Here is a 24,611-nt window from a genome sequence, read left to right on the forward strand (position 1 = left end):
TACCTCATACTAGTCATAAATAAATATTGCTACTGATATATTCTAAACTCCAAAGAAAATATTAATTTAATCTTGTAGTAGGAGAAGCATAAAACCTATAAGATTTGAGTGAAAAGAAGAAAAAACAAAATAAAACAAGCTATAAAACAATAGATCAAGTTAACCTCATAAAAAAAAATCCAAAACCAATAAGCCAACAACACAAAACAACACACCCAAAACACAAAACCTGGGTACAATTGTTAAAAGCCCTACAATGTTAACATATAAAACCGATAGGAAAGGATGAGGAAAACCATTTGGAACATATACTTAACACATAATAAAGGAAAAAATTTTAAAAGAATGTCTATAAAATGTGAATAAAATATCTCCTCTTAAAAAGTCAAATGAATGAAAAGAAGCAAGTGTCCAAAGAATAAACATAAAACCTGATACACACAAAAATTATCAAGCTCTAGCTCATCATAGAATCCACAGAATTAAAACAGGATATCATTTGTTAATCAACAAAGTGACAGAATGTTAAAAATGTTTCGTTTTGGCCAGAATGAAGAAAAACAGGCACTCTCTTACACCACCTGAAACCTTTAAACAAACTTTAGTTAGTAAAGAAAATTTCAGAACGTAGGCTGGCATCACCTATTAGAATTTTATAGATGTATCTCAGAAGTCTGGGTAATTATAAAGGATACCATATGATTCAGTAAGTCTACTCCTAGCTATACATCAGAAATGAAAACATGTTATACACAATAACCTGCATACAAATTGCCATAGCAACATTATTCATAGTAATCAGAATGTAGAAATAACCCAAATGTTCATCAATTAATGAATGGATGAATAAAGTATGACAAATCAACAGAAGGGATTATATTCAGCAACAGAAAGGAATAAAATACTGATATATATTAAGTATAGATGAATCTGGAAAACATCACGCTACATGAAATTAGTTACAAAAGAGAAAATATTATATAATTCAATTTATATGGAATGCACAGAAAAAGCAAATCTACAAATGCAGAAAGTAGGTTAGTGATAGCCAGTGGCTGGAGACGGGAGATAACTGGGAGTGAATGCTAATGGGCAAGGGCTTTTGGGTATGATAAAAATGCTCTAAAACTGACTGTGGTGATGGCTGCACAACTCTAAGAATGTACTAAAGACCAATGTTGTTGTTGTTGTTGTTGTGTACCAAAGAGTGGGAACCCATTCACAGGTGACCCTCCAGGGGGTTTTCAGAGACAGTAAATCACATGAGAGGACAGTGCCCATGAGTTTTATATTTTAAATGAGTATATTGCTAGAATATGTGAATTATATTTTAATTAAGCTATTTTTAGTAAAATAAAGCAAAGGTTTACATTTTTATAAAACATGTTAATTTTAGCATATATGCTACATAAAATAAGTACAGAAAGATATATTTATTATTTATATATTAAGATATATGTAAATATATATATTTATAAATATAAAAATATCTTGACTCTCCAGAATTGTCTTTAACAGATTAAAAATAAAAATCTACATGTCACAGTAAGTAAACTCATGGTAAATGATAGGTAAATGAAAGACTGGGAAGAATATGTTCTGTCAAACACTGAGATAAATAATAAATGAAGGTGAGAAAATGACTTTGTTTAGCATTCATTGAATTTTCTTGGCCTTTTCAGAGTAGTATAAAAGATCCATTTTTCTCCTGCTGAGTACTTCTAGAAAATCAAAATTATATACATCATTGGTTGGACTAACTCTTAATTAATATTACTGGCAGTACCAAAGTAATGAATAAGGCCCATTCCTGTGTCTTAAAAAATTTGGACAAGGGCAGAGTCATAACTTTATTGCAAGTACAAGAATTACAGTAATAATAATAACAACAACAACAACAACAATGAGAAAAATAAAAATAAGCCCTGGTGGAGATGTGATAAAAAGCATTTGGTTACTAACAAAAATATTGGACGTTCAACCCTGCCAGAATAGTCTGTGGGAGAAAGCTGAAGCTTTACAGTCATCATGCTAAGTGAAATATCTCAGTCACAAAAGGATAAATACTGCATAGCATCACTGTTATAAAGCAGGTTTGACATTGGGGGTTGGGACGAGAATAGGATAAGAGTGGATAGTTAAATGATCACTGCATTGAACAAATGAAAGATATAACTGTCTAAAATTAATATTTGATTAGGCATTATATGTACAACAACAGGCAAGAATAAGAGATGTATAATTTATCATTGCAGGAGGGTAAGGGTGGGAGGTAAATAAATAATTGTGCAACAATAAATGAGGAGTATTAAAAAAAAAGTAAACTGAAGGAAGGGGAAGAGAGGGCAAGGGGGTAAAATCTACAACCATGAATAAATGATTAGAAAATCTAACTTCTCTGTAAATGTATGTTGAAATCACAATTAAAATCAGATTTTATTTAAAAACAAACAAACAAACAAAAAAAAGATTTATAGCATAAGAAATGCTAGGGCAAGTTCTATTTTGCCCTACAGAGTCTCTACGAGTTGGAATCACTCGCTGCCTGTGGAGTTTGGATTAATTAAAGAAAAATCTCAATGCTTTTCAATTATTTAACAGCTGCATATACAAAAAATAAAGGTGATTTGATGAACAACTTTGTTGCACAGAGAGGTTGGTTCAATTACTTTAAAGTGAAGACAAATTTATATTATAGTAAATGGCAAACAGGAATTGTTCATCAATTAGACAGCCTATTTTTTAAAATTTTCTACTAGTTTATTTACAAAATTCAAATACATTGTTTTTAAGAATAAATTCTTTCAATCTCCCTCACTCCCCCAGCCATCAAATTGTACAACCTCATAATTAATCCCCTCCTCCCCCTGCACATCCTCATCTCTCTGCTTCCAACCTCTCCCACCCCTCTTGGATACTTATACTCATTCTACAAGAATGGTTTTATGCAATATTTATCCTTGTGGGACTGAATAAGTTCACTCAGAATAATGTTCTTCAGTCCCTCCCAAGTAACGTTAATAATGTACAAAATCATTGCTCCTGTGTGCTGCCTAGTATTCCATTGTGTGAATATACCATAATTTCTCAATCCCTTAGTTTGTGGTTGGACATCTGGGCTGTTTCCATGTTCTTGAGATAATGAAAAATGTTACTATAAACATTGGTGTACAAATCTCTGTGCCTCAGTTCCCATTTTCTCTGGGTATATTCCAAGTGGTGGAATAGCTGGGTCATATGGAATTTCTATGTTCAGCTTTTTTTAGGAAACTCCAAACTGTCTTCCAGAATGGCTGTACCATTTCACAATCTCATCAACAATGTATAAGAGTTCCTCTCCCAACAGGGTGAAAAGAAAACTTACAGACTGGGAACAAACATTTGGTAGTATCACCTCAGACAAGAGTTTTATAAGAAACATTTACAGAATATTGCTGGGCTTCCACAAGAAAAAGACTGATAACCCAGTTACAAAATGGCCAATAGGCATGGAAAGAATTTTCACAGAGGAAGATATTAAAATGGCAAACAGACACAGGAAGAAATGCTCCAAATCACTGGCAGTAGAGAGATGCAAATCAAAACCACAATGAGGTACAATCTCACTCCAGTAACACTGGCAAAGTTTAACAGGGCAGCAACTAATAAATGTTGGAGAGGATGTGGCAAGAAAGGAATTCTTATACAATTAGATAGTCTTAGTTCAAAGTGCATAAAATTAATTGCTCTTTTATCTCCCTAGTCTTACCATGCTGCTGTCATCATTAATTCTCAACTTTCAGACTACATAAAGTAGCTTTAAATGATCATCTCATTTGAACATATCCTATAATCTGATTAGTACTTTTAAGTCTTAAGATGTTATTTCTCTGCTCAAAAACATTCACTGATTTCCTAATTCTTACCAAATAAATTTTTAACTTCTCAGGCATTCAAGATCTTGTGTGTTTCTTAGTCCAAAAGGTTAACAGGCTACAAGAACCTCAAACTCCAGGACTCTGAGACCAAGAGAACTAGAAGGTGTCCAGCTCCCACCACTGACCACTCTAAAAGGACTCACAGTAGAAGACACTAGGTAAAGGGGGGGAGGAAGGTAATGTGGAACAATAAAGCTCAAAAACGTAAAAAGGCAAAGTTTACTGGTGGAACAGAAACTCTAGAACTTCTAAGCCTATGGCCTTTAATCTCTCTTCAACCCTAGAACTACCCCCAGGGCTCAACTTAAAAAAATCAGCAGGCCTGTCATGTGAACAAAACATCATGAAGGCACTCACTCCTTAGACTAATCAACCATGTAAGGCCTGAGAGATAGTATTTGCCCAGAGGTAAACCTAAGAAGGCAAGAAGGGTCATGAAAATGAAAGATCAAGTCAGAATCATAGAGTCGAAGTGGGAGAGTGCAATAACACTCTAGGCATTCTAACTAATGTCATGAAACAAAACATGTATGAATGATGGAATAAAAAACTAATTAGCTTTGTAAATTTTCACCCAAATCACAAAAAAGCAAGCAAGCAACAAAAACGTTCTCTGTACTCTTACTTTCAACTGCTTTTATAATTTCTTCTCTCACTAGAATCCTTCATAAATTCAAACCTCCAACCTATTGGTTCTCACAACTGCAGCATATGAGGCTTGTGTGTCAGAGAAGATGACAATGGCCCAGGATAGCATAGGGTTCAGATCTGTTGTTTCTACAGTCACTATAAGTTGTACTCAACTCCACAGCAACTAACAATAATTACTAATCAAACTGTTCTATGCTCTTGTTTGCAAACACAGCATGGACTTTTCCCAACATGCTTCATTTTATCTTATATCATAGTTACCTGTTTACATTCTTTTGTTTCTTCAATGAAGTATCTCAGTTTCCAGAGGTAAAACTGAGTTCTTCAATTTTGTGGGCTGATGTGAACATTTTAGAAATCTGAACTCCATCCTCACACAAACACTTTAAGGAAGGTATTACCTCCACATTTTATGAATCAGGAATTTTAAACCAAGAGTAATAAAGTGAGTTGCTTAAAGATTTAAAACTAATAATTTTTAATTTTTTTTTTCTTTTCCTAGCATGCTGTCTTCATGACAAAACCTTGCTTTTGGAAAGTGAAGAGGACTGGAAGTACAAACTGAAGAAGATCAAAGACTACAGTCTTCCATATGTATTTCACTTTCCGCTAAAGAAAACAAAAATCCTCACAAGTGGACCAAAAAGGAACATCATGATAAATGGAGAAAGGATTAAAGTTGTCAAGAATGTAATTTTTCTCAGGTCCACAATCCATATCCATGCCAGAAAATCAGAGATGTTATTGGGCCAATCTGCTTTCAAGGACCTCTTTAAAGTTCTAAAGATTAGGGATATTAAAAACTAAGTGTATGTAATACAAACCATGGAAATTTCAATAGCTTCATATGTAGATGAAATATGGATAATGTTAAGAAATACTGAAGAAGGACTGATGCCTTTAATTGTGTTACTGACTATAACAGAGACTCCCAAAAAAACAAACAAATCTGTGTTGGAAGAAGTGAAGCTAAATGTTTTAAGAAGAGACTGGTGAGATTTTATCTTACATACTTTGGATATGTTATCAGTAAAGGCCAGTCCCCGGAGGACATCAGGCTCAGTAAAGTACAGGGTCACCAGAAAGAAGACCCTTAATAATATATGCTGCTGCAGCAGTTGCAGCAAAGGTGTAAAAGCAAGCAGGGAGTGTGAGGATGGCATAAGATCATGCCATGTTTCATTCTGTTATACCTAAGGTTGAGATAAATTGGTTCAACTACTAATTTTTCAGAATGGCTTCTCAAGAAATGATTGAGCTCAAGAACAGAAAACAGGATAGACAATGTGACTGACTTAGGGAGCTGTGGAGGGGTAGTTTGTAGTAAGCTGCAATGCTCTAGCCCCTCCTTGGAAGTGAATCCACTAGTCTCTCCCTTTACTCTTACCACAAAATGAGCAATTCTGCATATACCACCTAGTGTAGGGAATCTGTCCAATTCTACATTTCTTAAAGACCAAAATGAAGGGTTAAGATGTGCTCCTTAAGATGCTTAACTATACTCATGTTGGGAGCTCTGGCGTTCTGATGGTAAGGAGCTGCTCGGCTGGCCCAAGCACAGGTGGATTGAATCTACCAGCTGCTATGCAGAAAAAGATGAGGTATTTCCTCTGTTGTGATTTACAGCCTCTGAAAACCAACTGTGGGTGAGCTATGAGGGTCAGTTCTGATTCAGCAGCATATAACATCTTGCTGTTATGTGTCATCGAGTCGACTCTGATTCACAGAGACCCTATGCACAACAGCTCTGAAACCTGATCTATCCTGAGCCAATTTCATCGTTATCAGACACACTGACCCTCATTACCCCTGTCAATGAGTAAATCCATCTCATCCAGAGTCTCCATCTCTTTCGCCTGTCTCTCCACCCATCTAAACATGATGTCCTTCTCCAAGGACTGATCCCTTCTTGCAATATGCCCAAAGTATGTCAGATGAAGCTTTCAAGGAGCAGACTTGTTTCATCCTCTCCAAGATAGACCTGTTTGTTTTCTTAACAATCCACGGTATATTCAATATTCTTGTAAAGCACCATAACTCAAAGGCATCATTTCTTCTTCTATAACCTTTAGTCATTATCTAGCTCTCAGATGCATAGCAAGTAACTGTGAAGACCACAGCCTCAGTCAGGCATGCCTTAGTCTCTAGACTGACATCATTGCTCTTCAGTACTTTGGAGAGGTCCCTCAGAGCAGATTTTCCCAACGCAATTCATCTTTGGATTTTCTGGCTGCTGTTACCAAAAGTGTTGACTGTGGAGCCAAGCAAGCTGAAACTGTTAACAATCTCAATCTCTTCACCATCTACCATGATGCTGCCAATTGGCCCAGTGGTAAAAATCATTGTTTTCTTGATGTTGAGCTTTAACCCATATTGAAGGCTGCAGTCCTGGGCCTTCTGCAACAAATGCTTCAGGTCCTCCTTAGTTTCAATAAACTCGTATGAAAATTTGGAAAAAAAAATTATCTAAGTTCATATCTTTGTTAAATAGGGTAACAAAGTCACCTCATCTTTTGTCTAATCTAAATCAAGTATAAATGGGAGTAAAAAGTATATCTTAGTCTATAAATTATCATATTTTCTTCTACCATTTTATGTAATTCTAAAAGAAAGAAATTTTTCTATGAACTCTAGCCAAGTATGGAATTTTCTGGCCTATGCTACATACTTCAATAAATCTATATAAAGCCAAATGATTAGATTGACCCAGTAATAATAAACTCACTGGAGAGAATTTTTTCCAGAGCTGTTTATTAGTCCTCTTTAACTTGATAAATTGGGTAAAATGATTTCCACTTATATGTCCCTGAAAATACACCGGGGCTGTAGGGAAAAAACTCTTACAGAATTAATATTTGTAATTAATTAACAAATTTCACTGAATGGAGAACCATAAATGAAGATGGGAGTGAATTATAATGCTCAGAAAACATTACTTTCACCCAGCATCTTAAAGTAAATTTGGCATGTTAAAACAATACAGGAAGGAATCTATAGAAGCTACCTATAAGTCTGTTTAGGACTTAATATCAGCACATTTAAAGATCTTCTACAACTCCTAACAACAATAAAAACCCCACTGAAAAACAGACAAAGTACTTTGAGCATACATTTCCTCAAAGAAGGCATACAAATGACCAATGGAAAAAATGTTCAGTCACAAGCAAATGCAAAGTACAGTGAGATAATACTTTATACACAGTGGATTGGTTACTATCAGAAAAAAAGAAAGGAAAATAACAGGTGTTGATGAGGATGTGGAAAAATTGGAGCCTGTAATGGTTAATACTGTGTTTCAGCATGGCCATGATTCTCAGTGTAATGCAACTATCCTTGTACTGTAAAGCCTAGCCTTGAGGATATTAATGCACAAGACTAGCAGCAGGAAGGAAATTATATGATCAAGCCTGATCTGATGAAGAGATGACATTTCAGGGTTGTGGCTTGCATTGGTCATATATATGGACTCTGTCAAGGCTACTGTTGTTATGTGTCCTCCAGTCAGAACCAACTCATAGCTGACCTTCAGATATAAAGGTGCCTAACAACAAGAATGAACCCTGGTATTATAGTACTTAAAGAGTACAGTTGTTAATCAAAAGGTGATTTAAACTTATTGGCCTCTCCTTGGGAGAATGTCCACGTCTGTAAACATTTCTAGCCTCAGAAAACCTAGAGGGCAGTTCTGCTTCCTACTGAACTGTTATGAGTATGAATGGACTTAATTGCAGCTGGTTTAATGTCTACTGATCACTTCTCTCCATGAGTCTGTTAGCCCCTGGATTGACTCTTTGGATGTTTTTTGAAATCTGTTATGTCCTTTGCCCATTTTTTTTATTAGATTGTTTCTGATCATCTAGGTGTTGACGCTCCACATTTTAGAGACTAAATATATCATTATCTGATATGCCATTGCCAAGATTTTTTTCTTAGTTTTTGTTTTTTGTTATTAGGTGACATCGTGTCCTAGTCTTTAGGTTCTATTTTTACTTTTTTGGTTCATTTAAGTCTGAGCATAAGTATTCTCCTCCTCTTTCAGGAGCTGTAAACAGCATGGGAGGAGATTGTCCATCTTTCTTCAGTGGAACAGCTAGTGCATATGCCCTGTCTGACTCTGGTTTAGTAGTGCAACTTCTTCCCACTAGGCCACCAAAGCTCCCCATGGCAAAGCTAGAGTGCTATCTGTCCTAGTCTGTGTCTGGCTTATCCCTTGTGAACAATGGCCTGCTCTTCTTAAAGACCTAGGCTTCTTAGTCTCAGAAACCAGCAGTCTTTGGCCCTGCTTATTAATGGCCTGGGTTCAACAGCATCTTCAAACGCTTCTCTCCTGAGGTCTGTCTGACTCACAGACCTGAGACTTCTCAACTTCTACAAGTTGGGTGAACCATTTCCTTGAACTACATCTCTAGACACGTACTTTGTAGGCTTTGCTTCTCTAGGGAATCCAGACTGAGACAGAACCTAACAACATTTCTGGTGGGGAAGTATCTCAGAGTTAAACATTTCTGGTGGTTGTAGTTTCTCAGAGTTAAACACAGAATTACCATATGATCCAGCTATCCTGCGACTCGATGGCACCTAACAACAATGTCAACATAAAGAGAAAGATCAGCTGGCCCAGTGGACAGAAGGCGATGCTACCAAGCCGAAGGTGGGTGACTTTTAATCTGCGGCCCTCGGGCCTGTCTTTCATTGTTTTTGTTCAGATATTCTCTAGGTCGTATAGCCCTGGTATACAAGTTGCTGTACAGCAGTCACTTGTGGTTGCTGTGAGGCTGAACACTGTGACACTGTTTGTTGTGTCAAATGCATTAATGGCTGATTACCCAATGTGGACAGGAGTGGGGTGGAGCTCCCAGATTAAAACAAGCTTGGAAGGAGGAGTGGCATCCACTTCCGTAATAGCTTGCCTACGGAAACCCTATGAATCTGGAGAGAGGATGAAAGGCACCCAAGCGTTGAGGACTCTCCTTCATAGGCTCGCTATGAGTCGCCTGTGACTCGATGGCACCTAACAACAACAACAATATATCACTCATATGCTGTATACATTCAAAACACTAGAAAGGAGACTCCAGCAGATATCTATACATTAATGTCCATCATTCATTACAAACAACTTGGTGTACATCAATATATAGATGAATAAACAAAATGTGATTTGAAATAAAAAATGACAATGTGTATTATTAAGCCATAAATAGAAATGAAGCTCTGAAAAAATCTTACAACATAGATGAACACTGAAAATACTATTTAACTAAAAGAAATTAGAAACAAAAAGACAGGTTTTGTATGATGTTGTTGTTATGTGCCGTCGAGTATGATCTCACTTTAATGAAATATAATAAGCAAATACAGAAACAAAAAGTTGACAGGTGGTTATTAGGATCTGAGGGGAGGCTGAGGAGAGGAAAAGTTATTGCTTAGTGGGTGCTAAATTTCTGCTTAGAGTAACAAAACATATTTGGATATTGGTAGTAGTGATGTATAATATGGTTAATGTCATTAATGTCACAATCATACATTTAGAAATGGTTACAATGGGAAATATTTGTTATATATATTTAACCCAATAAAACTGCTTATTTGTTTTAAAAGAAATATAGAAGGGAAAGTCATGGAATAAACAGGAAAAACTACAAAGCAAGTATTTAAATATAAAAAAAAAATCTATATTTTTTTTCAATTGTAAACAAGAATGCAATAGATTCTAGGACTTAGAAAAATTCCACTGGACAAAAGTGTGTATACATACATACAAATGCACGCTTACACAAGAGGGAGCCCTGGTAGCACAATGGTTAAAATGCTCAGCCACTAACCAAAAGATTGGTTGTTTTTACTATAGCCATTCTGTGTAGAACACATGAGTGGGGGGAAGGGGGCAATATACTTCCGTAAAGAATACAGCCTCAGAAACCTCGGGAAAACATTTCTATTCTGTCCAATAACGTCACTATGAGTCAGAACCATTTTGATGTCAGTATTTTGGTTTTGGCTTACTTATTTATCTAAAGAGCATAGCTATACATCCCAATTTTACTCAAGACAAAGCTGAAGGCTTTGGAAGTTAAGTAACTGCACCAAAATCATACACTTGGGATTTAAAACCACTTTCTGACCCCAAAGTCTATTATTCTCTTAATGTAATGATGCTCTCAAAATTGCAAAGGACTCTTCCTTTAGCAGGGACTTAACTCTAAAGTAATGTAGAGCCAATATGCAGATCAATCATATTCTTGTCACATATTAATCATAAGATATAATGACAATAAGAAATATACTCACTCATTCCTGAGCATTCTCTATCACCATCCCATACATTCGATACAGCATGTCCCGTCAACAGGAGATTAATTAAACTTTGGCTAAGAATAAAAGTTAAGCAGAAATTAAAATAGGAACTCAATTTTCAAATTAACTGATAGGCATAAAGCAATGACTCTGTGCATCAATGTGTTTTAAGAAAATAAATTAATATGTGTACAGTAATTGTCTTTAAACAAAACACATATAAATAGTTGAATGGAAGGCCAACTGAATCTGTAAACTTTACTCAAATAACAAAAAAAGATTTAAAAAATCACACACCTTTCATTTTATATAAGAACATTGTCTTGTTAAATGTATTGCTACAACAATATCATTCTAATTATTCTTATATCATGTAAGAGTTTTATCTAAATTATGTAAATTGATTACAAAGAAATTATATTTAATTACTTATTCATTATTTATAACAATGGCCTTTATTATTAACAACATTTTGCATCTGATAAAAGTGAAATTCAATCTCTGAGGCAGATGTCTAGAAAAATGTCTAGAAAAAAGAATCCCTGTATTAGATTGGTTTAACTATTTTTGCTTTTGGTCAACAATCAAATTGATATTTTATTAAAAACACTGATATAAAGCTTGAGAGGGAAGAAAATGGGTGGGGCTTTTTTCTCTTCCAATCAGCAAAACATTTAAAACGAATAAGGATACTTTATTTGAAAGTCAAGATGAACAAATTTTATTTATTAAAAAAATCATAAATATAAAGTAGAAAGTTAAAATATTTCCCCATTGTCATCTTAAAACAAAATACTTGCCAGAATAAATGAAACTCATATATATCTAAGATACATATCATACATTTCACACATAAATCAAGTGATACCTAAAGTACATGACTGTTCAAATTCAGACTTTCTGTCATCAACAGTAGTGATGGCACCAACTGAGTCAGTCATGTTTTACCTGATGAGTAGAGAAATTAAACACTAGCTTTTAGATACAGATTTTAAGTACCTGCCATGTCCATATACAGGATCTATTAAAGGCTCAGTTGCATCTTCAATTTCATTTTTTATGTTTTCAATACCCTAAAGAAACAAACAAAAAAGTTTACTGACTTACTTTGAAAGCTAGATATTATTATTATTATGGTAGTTTATAAAGTGAGCTATTTGCACTATAAATTAATAAAACATGATTATGTAAGTCATTAAAAGGTAATTTTACTTTGTTCAGAATATACATAGCAACACCTACAAAGCCAGCTCTTTTTACATGCACAATTCAGTCAATCACCTTTTCTAATCTATTCTTTCCCCATTAACATAAACTCAATGCCCATAAGATCTCTTTCTAATCTTTCCAGTTGCACTGAATCTATATATATCATTCTTAAAAGAATACAATGCTCAAGTTAGGAACTTTTTTTCTAGTTAGGTTAAACTGCTGTTTGATTTTCCAAAACTTGAGAAGATAATTTTTGTTTAAATTCCAAAGATTACCTCAGGACACTTATTTCAGGGTTCAACAAGTCCCATTAGCTTCATGACAGTCTGGATTCCATGAGAACTACAAATTCTATTGTACATTTTATCTCTTTTGATCAGGTTTTTCTTGCAGAATCTTCTAGCAAAATGTTCAGTAACAATAGCCAATTAAAGGGAGCTTTAGTGACCTAGTGGTAAGACGCTGCACTGCAATCCTGAAGGCACATAGTTCAAAACTACCAAATGCTCCATGAGAGAAGATGAGTAATCTCCTTCTGTAGGATTTTACTGCCTCTAAAAATCTGCCAGAGAATCTGCTATGAGTCAGTTCCATCTGACAGTACATAACAGCAGTAACAATAACAATAAATCTTTATAAAAGCATAACAACACATCTTTCTCCTACTGGTGGGTTCAAACAGAATCCTTTCTAAAGTAATGACACATTTATATGCCATTAAAGAGTAAGTAGGGATTGTTTTTCAGTAGACTTTTATAACCTAGTAAGTTCATTAACCTGAGACTGGGCTTGCTTCTGACTGGATTACCATTATTTGTAAGAACACACAAACAAATCACATGTAGTAAATTGCAATATAGAGTAGCCCTAAGGACAGTATAGAGAGTTCTGGTGGTATAATTCTTAGGTAGTTGTACTGCAAATCCAAAGTCCTTTCTTTCAGCTTAGATCCACTGGCAGCTCAAAGGGAGAAATATGGGCCATCTCCTTGGGTGTGATTCACAGCCTCACAAACTCAATGGAAGGTCAGCTACGAGTAAGATCCCACCTGATGGAAATGAGTAACTGAGACAGGACAGAACTTAACTGCCCTGTAGAATTTCTTGGACAGTTATTTTCATGAACTGCAAACCACTACAGTTTTTTTTCTTCCAAAATGGCAGTTAACAACTAAGTTTCACTACTGTGCTACTAAGCTCCTAGCTCAAGTTTCCACTAACAAAAAAGAATGTAACTCAGAAGGACAGGAAGCTCCTTATTTCTTAAAAACTGATCTATCAATATAGCTTTTCAATTCCCAAAGGTCTAGATACAAGCAGCCCTAGGGATTTTAACTTTATTAACTATAAAATGACAAAGATGATAATGTGCCATTCATTGTCCCAGTCACCTAACTTTATTAGGTTCCCTATTCCATTACAGGTTATATTTAGCAGATGATCAATCAACAATCGTAAGATTTAATGACTGCCTTAAGTAACATAAGGAGAAATAAAGCATGATTATTTGACACCTGGCTTCCTAGTAAACAATACAAAGTAAGCTAAGATAAAGTAAAAATGAATACTGTGAACAAATGACACAATCACTGGGGAGAGACCAGATATAAGTCCAAAAACCTGTTCAAGGAAGAAGAAAAAAACATGATGATTTACTGACTATAAATGTTGTTGTTGTTGTTAGATGCCGTCGAGTTGTTTGCGACTCATAGCGACCCTATGTACAACAGCCCTAAACCCTGCTCTATCCTGTGCCAGTCGCATTGCCTCTGACACACCCATCCCGATTACCCCAGTCACTGAATCAATCCACCTCATAGAGGGTCTTCCCCTCCTGCGCTGTCCCTCTACTCTACCCAGCATGATGTCCCTCTCCAAAGACCTGTCTCTCCTTGCAACATGTCCAAAGTATGTCAGATGAAGCCCCAGAATCCTTGCCTCCAAGGAGTAGCCTTGTTTAACCCTCTCCAGGATGAATCTGTTTGTTTTCTTGGCAGTCCATGGTACATTCAATACTCTTCTCCAGCACCACAGCTCAAAGGCGTCAATTCTCCTTCTGTCCTCCCTAGTCATTGTCCAGCTCTCTGATACAGACCATGGCCTGTATCAGGTGCATCTTTGTCTCCAAAGAGACACCGTTGCTCTTGAGTACTTTAGAAAGGTCCCTAACAGCAGACTTTCCCATCGCAATACGTTTTTTTTATTTCCTGGCTGCTAGTGCCAAGAGTGTTGACTGTGGAGCCGAGCAAACTGAAGCTGTGAAGGCCATGATAAAAATAAGTACTATAGATTTTAAACATTTAACACGTTGCCACAAATAACACTATAGTGAAAAAAATGTGTTTCTAAGCATGGTCATCAATTTAAGTGTGTGGCAAGGTATTAAAAAACAAAAAAAACAAAAACAACTGAGAATAATCATCAATCAAAAGAGCCACAAGAATTCAAGCATCCGAATTCTTCATTTCAGCAGCATATATACTAAAACTGGAATGATATAGAGAAGATTAGCATGTCCCCCTGCACATGGATGACACGGAAATTTGTGAAGCATTCCATATTTTTCTCATGGATAGAAAGATTCAATATTGTGAAAATGATAATCCTACCAAAAGCAATGTACATATTCAATGAAATCTCTATATGGATACAAAATTAATTTTTCAAGGAGATTGAAAGGGAAATTGTCAAGTTCATTTGGAGAGGAAAGAGACCCCATAAGCAAAGCACTTCTGAAAAACTAAAATGAAGCTGGATGCATTAACACTCCCTGACCTTAAAACCTATTACATAGTGGTAGTAACCAAAACAACATGGTACTGGTACAATGACAGGCATATAGACCAGTGAATAGAACAGAACTGAGAACACAGAAATGACTCATTTGGCTATGGTCAACTGATATAAAATACGGAAATGACAAGCTCTTAAACAAACAGTGCTGACAAAATGGACTGCTATCTGCAGAAAGTTGAAACAGAATCTTTATCTCACATCATACACAAAAATCAACTCAAGGTAGAACAGAGACCTGGGAGTAAAGCCCAAACCATAAAGTTCATCAGAGACATACTGGGATCAAGCTTAGTAGACCTAGTCTATGGTATAAAGAGACTGCCAAATATAGCCAGAAATGCACAATCTGGAGAGGATAAAATTGATGAATGGGACCTTCTAAAGAGTAAATCCTTATGCGCATCAAAAACTTTTCTCAACAGAGTGAAAAGAAAACCTACCAACTCGGAACAAACTCCTGGCAATACATTTTCGGACAAGTGTCCCATATCAAAAGTTTACAGAATCCAACAATACCAGAATTACAAAATAGGTCAAAGACATGAAAAGACTTTTCACAGAGGAAGATACTTGGATAGTCAATAGACACATGAAGAAATGCTCAAAATCACTGGTAATAAGAGAGATGCAAATCAAAACCATGAGGTACCACTTCACCCCAGTAGTAGTGGCAAAGTTTACAGGACATCAAGTAATAAATGTTGGAGAGGAGAAGGAGAGGCAGGAACTCTTATACATTGTTGGTGGGATAGTAAAAAGGTACAACCACTCTGGAAGGCAGTTTGGCATTTCCCCAAAGAGTTGAACATAAAAAAATTCATTATGACCCAGCTATTTTACTGCTTGGAATATACTTGAGAAAATGAGAACTGAGGCACAAATGAACATTTGTACACAATGTACTAATTTCTGTACAAATGTTCATAGTAGTGTTATTACTATCACAAGAACATGGCAACAGCCCAAATGTCCAACCTCAATCGAATGGATTGAAAAAGTATGGTACATGCACATGATGGAATAATATGCAGCATGCAGGAGCAATGATTTTGTAAATAACTATATAGCTTGGGAGAGACTGGAGAACATTAGTCTAAGTGAACAAACTCAGTCCTATAAGGAAAAATGCTGTATATGACTATTATTGTAGAAATAAAGAGGTAACTAGTAAAATATGTAAGGGAATACAAGAAGAGGAGGGGAGGAGTAGAGGGGTGAGGATGGGCAGGGGGGTAATTATACGGTCACACAATTTGATGAGTGGAGGAAAAGGTGGGTAAAGGAAATGGGAAAGCTCTCGTGCGAAAAACACTTTGTAAGTAAACCAGTATAAAATAAAAATTTTATTAAAAAACTCACGCATTTCTTTTATACCACCATCAATGCTATTCACCACATCTAACCAAATACCAAGCAGTTTTGGCTCTTTCTCTTAAACATATTTCTAAATATTCACCATTTCTTTTTTTTCTCTCCATTGTTCTTACCCTAGGTTTTACCTATTTTAATAGTCTGTTTCCTGACTTTAATTTTGCATTATATATAACTATCTCTAGCGAAGCACCTATACCAAACTACCCTGCTGAAATTTTTATTCTCTACAAGATGAAGTCTAAACCCTTATTTTGCATGATACATAAGGGCCTTTATATTTAGAGCTTGCAGCAACAATGCTGAAATGTCAGACAAAGGACAGTCGTAACTAGAGCCTGAGCCATCCTCATTAGGAGAAGTCAGCAGGTTAGGCCAGGCTCTGCTAGTATTATACAGTATTAGGTACAGTATTTATTGGCCAGTTTGATATACTGGTTGGGGAAAGTGTGCAAGGGTGGAATGTAAAGAAGTGAATGATGCTTATTACTTTATAATTTGTGTATATGTATGCTTGCTTGTTCATTGTTTGCTCTTGCCTGTCAGTTTACTGTACTAAGGTAGATTGCTGGCTTCTATAATGCTGGAGATTCTGCTACTAATATTTACACCAGTAGTTCACCCTCAGTGGCCAGGTTTCAGCAGATCTTCCAGATTAAGAGAGATGAAGAAGAAAGACTGGCAATCCACTTCTGAAATATATGGCCTGTGAAAAATCTACAAACAATTCAGAGAAATACTATTAGACATAATACTAGAGGTAGGATCCCTAGAGTGGAAGATGTTAAAAGAAAATAAATAACAAATAGCTGTAAACATCCATGAAAAATGGGTACATAAAAATGTATGAATGAAGTAATGAATGTAGGAAAACAGGAAGTTATAAAAAATTAAATGGAACGTAAAAGATTGACTGTCTAGGCACTAGTGGGTTGAGATGGACTAGCATTGGCCACTTTGAATCAGATGATCTACTACGCTGGGAACAAAAATTTGGGGAAGAATGGTGTTGCATTCATGGTCAAAATGCTGTGAGTGATAAGTTATTATCTATATGCATACAAGGAAGACCTGTTAAAACAACTGTTACTCTAATATACCACCAACAGTTAAAGCTCGAGAAGAGGAAATTGAGGAATTCTACCAATGTTTGCAGTCTGAAATTGACCAAATATGCAGTCAAGATGCATTAATAATAATTGGTGACAAGAATGCAAAAGTTGGAAACAAAGCAGAAGCACTGGCCATTGAAAATTATGGACTTGGGGAGAAAAATGAGGCTGGAAATAGAATTACAGAATTCTGTACATTCAGTGATTTATTCATGACAAACATAATTTTTAACAAGCATAGGAAGTGGCATCTATATACATGGACTTCACCTGATAGACTGCACAGGAATCACACTGACTACATCAGTGGAAAGAATCACTGAAGAAGCTCAGCATCGGCAGCCAAAACCACGGCAGATGCGGTCAAAGAGACCATCAACTACTCATGTGCAAGTTGAAGTTGAAGAAAACTAAAGAAAGTTCGCAACTGCCAAAATACAAAATCACCTAAATTAAAAAACCGTATTAAGAACAAGTTTGAGGCAAAGAACACTAAGGACAGAAGACCAGCTCAATCATGGGATGATTAGCATTCACGGAGAGTCATTAAAAAGAAAGAGAAGAAAGGATGCCAGAAGAGACTGATAATTGCACTACAGTGTTGAGAAATCAAAACAAAAGGAAAAGATGTTGAAGATGAGCAGAATATTTCAAAGGACCACTCCAAAAGACTGAAGACAAAGTATTATAACAGAATATGCAAAGAGCTAGAATACAAAAGAATACAAAAGGTAGAAATTGACTGTTGTTAAAGTTGTGCATCACTGAGTAAGAAAAGACTCATAGCTGACCCTCCAGCAGTCCTCAGAGGCAGTAAATCACACAGGAGATTGCCCATTCTCCTCCCATGGAAGAGCTGGTATATTTAAACCAACTTTGGGATTTCAGCATAGCTTTTTACCACTAGGCCACCAGAAGTCCCTAACACTGACTGGGAAACATTAAAAAAATTGCATACCATATCATCACACAGTATCTAGCATGGAGTTGATACACAAAAAATATTTGTTAAATGAAAGACAGGGAATTCCAGGCATCATAAATCTAGACGGATACTCAGTTGAGACTATCAGGCTACTGGAGATGTAAGATTGGCACTTGAAGGGAACTTTAAAAATCAAACTTTGAAAGGAAAAAGAAAAATAATGAAATAAAAAAGAAACCCCAGTGTACGCAAATAAGGAAAGAAAGGATGTTATTAGAGAAAATAAAAAGGAATCCTAGAAAGAGAACTAGAAAAGTCAAGAAGTAGGTGATAGAAGTACTTTCAGAAGGAGAAAGAAAGGGTCAAGTGTCAGCATCATCAAGTCAAGTCATTGCCATGGAGTCAAAACCGATTGATCCATACTGCCCATCTATCTCCTTTAGAGCCACTATGGTAGATTCAAATCACCAGAGATGCAGCAATGCTACTCTCTATGGATTAGGTTACCAGAGCTCCTTACATTATCAAGCGTAAGAAGTATTTATTTGGGGGTGGGGGGGGTAGTGTGAGGGAAATTGGAAGAATCTGATCAGAAAAAGTGTATTCTAATTTTGTAAATAAACTCGCATAATAAATAAATTAATGAGGAAAAATATTTATTGTGAGATTTAAAAACAGCATCAGTAATAAAATGATTCACCCACCAGGAAAATCAGAATTAAATGTGAATTAATAAAGTCTCGAGAAGTATCTTGTTAAACAAACCTTTGTCAGTAACACCGAATACAGAAAAAGCAATACTCCAAATTTGTTTCCCCATACTGAATACTGGTCCAAGACAGCATCTTTTAATTCTGATAAACTTCTGAAAGATCTTTTGCTAAGGGGGGAAAAAGAATAAAATATTAGTTTCAGGATAAGACCGACTACATTTATAAGTGGAAAACAAACTATAAATTGTCATACATTAAAATGTAAACATAAAACAAGAGATTTCTGTATGTCAAATTTTCTAATACAAATTTAGCATAAAATCAAGTGCTGGAAAAAACCTCACAACTAATTCTGACAGTTGTCAATATAATTAATATATACCATTGATACAATGTATCAACTGGGCAGGGGACCTCATCACCTCTTATGTGACATGTTCCTCTGACATGAATAAACTTTAACAATATATAGCTATTTAGAGAACAGAATGATCTTCTTTAAGAGGTGTTTAAGAAAAAATGAAAAATATTTTTTTAAAGGCTAAAAATTATTTAACAAATATCTGGATGTCAAAGGTAAGATATAGATTTCTTTTAGAAGAAAATGTTCACTGTGAAACTAGATGTCACTTCTATGAACAAGTTCATTATTACCTTTATTTTAGAACAAAAAGCTTAAATTAACTAATGAAAATATGGGTTGGGCACTTTTAATGAAAAATAGTGTATTTTGGTAAATAATTTTAATATTTATTCCATCCTTTATGTTTACTGAACAGAGAAACATTACATTAAAATGACTCTATTTTTCATTTCTAGCTATTAAAAAATTAATTTTCTAAAAAAGGTGTATATGGATAGTTAATTTATTATTCATATGGGTCACGGGTGACTTGACAGCACCAAACAACAACAATTTAAGTACATATCCACAAATTATTATTCTTTTTCTAAGTTAAAAACTAATTAACCCTAAAGCAATGGATTTTAAATTTATGTTTAAGTAGCACAATGTAGTACATATTGTATAAGAACCTTTCCAGAGTACAGACTTAAAATGGCAATGTGTCCACAAGGTAAGTATTTTAAATGTTCCAATGTTACTTACTGAATTAATGCATGAAATCGCTCAAAGCCAAGCTCTTCGACAGCCAAGGCAGCTATACATAAAAGACACTTTTCAGCACTACACATGGCAAATAAATGACACAAGATACACACAGCAGGCTGTAAATACTTTCAAGCAATCAAAATCTGTCCCTACTTTCTACTCCCTTAAAATTCTCAGTTTAACTTTACTATAACATGAATTTACATTGAACATCTTAGTTACCATAATTTTAACTAAAATGGATATAATACTGAGAATATAAAAGGGTTAAAAATAACAAACATTTCTTCTAAATTCAATTATACTAGGATCTTCATAGATTATGAGAAATTATTGACAATCATAGTGCTTCACATATGATTGTAATGTGTCCTGCACTGTGTACTAATCTTTTAATTTACAGATGTAAATGTAAAATCATTATACTCCTTTTTAATTGTAAATTTTTAGGTTGATACTTAATTATTAAACAAATGTATGCATAGCATTTTGAAAGTACACAGGTTCAACATAAAATCTGTTTGTTTCCTCTTTTATTCATAACATTGAGAAGCTATCTACAACTTATTTAGATAATGTTTATTAAGGCAACAATAAATTTTTTTAAAAGAAAGCACTTTAATTAACTGTTATGTTTATTAAGAACGTTATTAAGTGCCAAGAAGTGATCCGATTTTCTCTCATATAATTCACACAATTCCATTATCCTCATTTTACAGAATTAGGAATCCCTGGCACAGGAAATGTACCTTTCTCAAGAGCCCACAACAGTAAATGGAAGAGCTGGGAACCCAGAGAATGTTGATTCCACAAAGAAAAAGTCTCTGTATCATACATAATTAGAAAATGCCTATTCTAGCTTATCAAAATGAAAAACTTAATATATATTTTGTAAAGAAATATTAGTAGTCTCATGTATCCTCACTAGAGCATTAATTCAAGATTAAATGTACAAGTTAAATTTGCAATATAAATGTCATCCTTATACTATCACTACAAAACCTAGTTTTAATTTTCAAACATTTCAAGTTATTTTTTTAAATCTTTAGAAGTCCAATAAAAATTATTTTCATTATGTGGGAAACAAACTGAATTTGAACCTGAGTAGTCACTACTGCAAACAAGAGTGCACTACCAACAAGCCAAAACTATACACACCACAGAAGCCAATGAAACCAATGACTGGACAGAATGTAGTATCAATGAAAGAGGAAACACTTCACATTTAAGATTCTAGAATAAAATAAAAATTACAACTAAGTTTTCCTAAGTTGAGCTGTTTTGTGCTTGATTATTAACTCAATCATTTTACTGGTATACACACTATGAAAGTAGACATAGTAATTTAGAGAAAAGAGGCAGGCAAAATAAAAAGCTTAGCAGGCAAGGATGGTGGAAAAAGAGAAAACACAAGAAAAATAACAGAAATAAAGGAAAAAACAGATAGGATAGATTGTTATATGGAATAAAAATTTTAAAATACATTCAGTTCATTTGTCAATATCCAAAGTAAATGGTCAAATTTTCAGTCAAAAAATTTTTCTAATTTACATAGCATTAATATATAGCCTTGCTTTGAGCACATATTCTTAATATTCTTCTCAAAATTTTGATATTTAAACTATTAAACATATAAATAAGAATCTCAGTAAAAACCAGAAAATATTTAAATAATATTATGATATTTATGACTGTTAACCTTGTGATCATTTTCCACTTTTTCCTTCAACTGTCATTATTACCTCTAAAAATATTCTATGTTCTTTTTGAAAAATTAGCAGGATGCAATTGCTTACATTTTAAAAATTCTTGTTACGGGTGTACTAGAATTAGAATCTGGCAAGCTTAAACTGTAAAGGTAAGGCAGAGAAGATATTGACATCACAGAGATTTTTCAACTCAGGGAAGAAGTAGTGGCTTAGAGATATGTCCTATATGGAAATCAAGATAAATATCACAAATAATTAAAACGTATTTTCTAGAAATCAGGTATCAAATTTATTTGAAAATAATTTCCCTGGAGAATATATCTATATAGCTAATGGACCAAATTATAGTAGGAAAAATCACTAATGGATTATAAACACTTAAAAACCACCTTCTAAAGAAATAATTTCCTATAAAGAAAAACAAATGAACATTTTTTTTTTCTTAAAAGCTAAAGCAGCTTTATTAAGAGGGCTCTCAAGCTGGATTCCCTGAATAATGTTTTAATCTAGCTTATGAACTACCAAAAGTTTCCATTATACTAGCTCCTTTTGGAAGGAGCAGTGGTGGCTTAGTGATAAGATGTGCTGCCAACCCAAAGGCAAGTGGTTCGAATCCACCTGTTGCTCCTCATGTGAAGGATAGACAATCTTCTCCCATGTGATTTACAGCCTCTGAAAACTAGCTGGAGGGTCAACTAACAGCCAGTACCAACTCGATGTCAACGAACAACAGCATAATTTGTAGATTTTGAAAAAAAGAAGTTTCAAAGGCTAAATATCATTAATTAATGAAAGAGAAAACATACACTTTAAAAATTGAATAATGACTTTATTTCAAATAGAAAAATCTTCCATATATAAAAAACTTAAATAAAGGCAACTCATATTTAAACCAACTTCAAATAATAGCTATAGGAGCAATGTCTAAGAATTTTCAGGATTGGGAAAAAAAACCACTTAAAAGCATACACTAAAGAACTATGTCTAGAAAGCAACTATACAGGAGTAAGCAATTTTCTGATATTAAATAATATAATTTTCCCCAAATACCCTCCAAGAATAACACTAAGACATTTGACTCTAAAGACTGTTATCAAGTGACAGTTAACTAGATGTAAGCATATTTTAAAAGATGTCATTTTTTCCTTTTTTTAAAAAGCTGAAAGATGAAATTAATAAAGGAAAAGAAGATTTAAAACAAAACCTTAGGACTCATGAATTAAATTTCATTTTAGGCTAAAACTGAAACATATGTTATAATAATAAAACTTAAATTCAATAGTTTATTAAAACAAAGGTGTAAGAAATAGTAATGAAATAAAAATGTATCTTACAAGAAGATTCCACTTGGCAACTAGACTCTGCAGGATTCCCAGAAATACTAGCAGTTTCCTCAGCTGTCTTTCCTCTTAACCACGAAACCAAGCAGTAGGATCCAGAGTGGTCACAACAAGCACTTTCTAATATATCATACAAGGTGTGACAAAGGAGTTCTTTCCGTTCTTCCTCTAAAATAACCAAAGAACAAGTTACAGTGGTTTCCCCTAAGATATTAAAAAGCCATTATGAAAAACAATATTAAAAATACATATATTTATAAGTTGTTCATTTTTAATGGAAGAAACAAACACATCAGATTCTTAAATCACAAATCTGAACAATGTGATTGAGGATTACAATTTCACCACTCTCGCATTATCATTAATTGGAAAAATAATCTTGAAAAACAATATGTGAAAGAATAGGCACTTGGAAAATATGAATGTGATAGTCCTTAATAAAATAAAAGGTAAATGTAGTATCTAAGTCATGAGGTTTCCTTCACTGCAAAACTAGGCACAATGCAAAGGCCTCTTTAGACTAGCCTCTCCTCCTTAGTTCTCTTTTAATTTAATGTCGTTGATCACCATGTCCCACAGGAGTAAGGGTAATGAGAGAACACTGTCAGCACATATACCACCACAATCTATTATATCAGCAGAGGCTATAGTGGTTATGTGACATAATATAGACACTACTAAAACCATCTTTCAGTGACACCATTTCATAGAAAATACTACAAATAGTCAAATCATTCCATTCTGAACCTTAGTCACCCTTGCCTTTTTAAAGTACCATTGTCCAAATTACTTTCCAGAAGACTTTCTCAAGTTTAAAATAAGGAGAGTAAGATACATAGCACACTGCATGTAAAATCTTGTGTTATAAGGATTTTTCTGTCTCTCAATACTGGAAACTCTATGTACGAACAGTGCTCAGGCTGTTCGTTCATAGGGTCGCTATGAGGCATCTACGACTCGACGGCATTAAACAACAACAACTCAATATGCTTTAGACGCAGGAGCTGAGCCAACTATAAATTTCACAGCACTTAAGACAAAACTTTTAAAGTCAATAGTTCTGCATAAAAATGTTAGAACTTATTAATGAACTTGTAGCTGACTTAATGGCATCTAACAACATTTTTGTATGCTGTCGAGTCAGAACCAACTAACAGCTGAGCCTCCAGTGGGATCTCAGAGGCAGTAAATCACATGGGAGACTGACCAACCTTCTCCCAGAGTGTAGCGAAGCTTTTTATCACACTCTCTTAAATGTGTGGCCTTTTCAACTATTTATTAGCATAGATATGACAGACAGTGGTACTTCTAAATTAAAGATCACTAAGATTTTCTGAGTATAGCTTAGAATGTAAACTAGTAAGTACTTGTATTTAAAACTAGAATGGTAAAATATCCTCCCTTCTTCCCAAAGTTACTGTGAAATTGTTCACATGAAATTGTGTGAGTAAAGAAAAA

The 24,611-nt window shown here is 34.6% G+C and overlaps 1 protein-coding gene across 1 annotated transcript in view; it reads right to left on the reverse strand.

Moving 5' to 3' along the window:
* The window catches only part of FAM188A (family with sequence similarity 188, member A), a 135,208-nt gene that overhangs the window by 90,432 nt on the left and 20,165 nt on the right, over positions 1-24,611 (reverse strand). Inside the window, exons 4-8 of the mRNA XM_006894322.1 lie at positions 23,148-23,321; positions 20,102-20,153; positions 19,046-19,160; positions 11,865-11,938; positions 10,860-10,939 (exon numbers count right to left, since the gene is read on the reverse strand). Coding sequence (XP_006894384.1) covers positions 10,860-10,939; positions 11,865-11,938; positions 19,046-19,160; positions 20,102-20,153; positions 23,148-23,321 — 495 coding nt within the window. The remainder of the gene's footprint in view (positions 1-10,859; positions 10,940-11,864; positions 11,939-19,045; positions 19,161-20,101; positions 20,154-23,147; positions 23,322-24,611) is intronic.

Source organism: Elephantulus edwardii, unplaced genomic scaffold (genome assembly GCF_000299155.1).
Source record: "Elephantulus edwardii isolate Elephantulus edwardi_28Jun2011 unplaced genomic scaffold, EleEdw1.0 scaffold00139, whole genome shotgun sequence".
NCBI classification, from domain to species: Eukaryota; Metazoa; Chordata; class Mammalia; order Macroscelidea; family Macroscelididae; genus Elephantulus; species Elephantulus edwardii.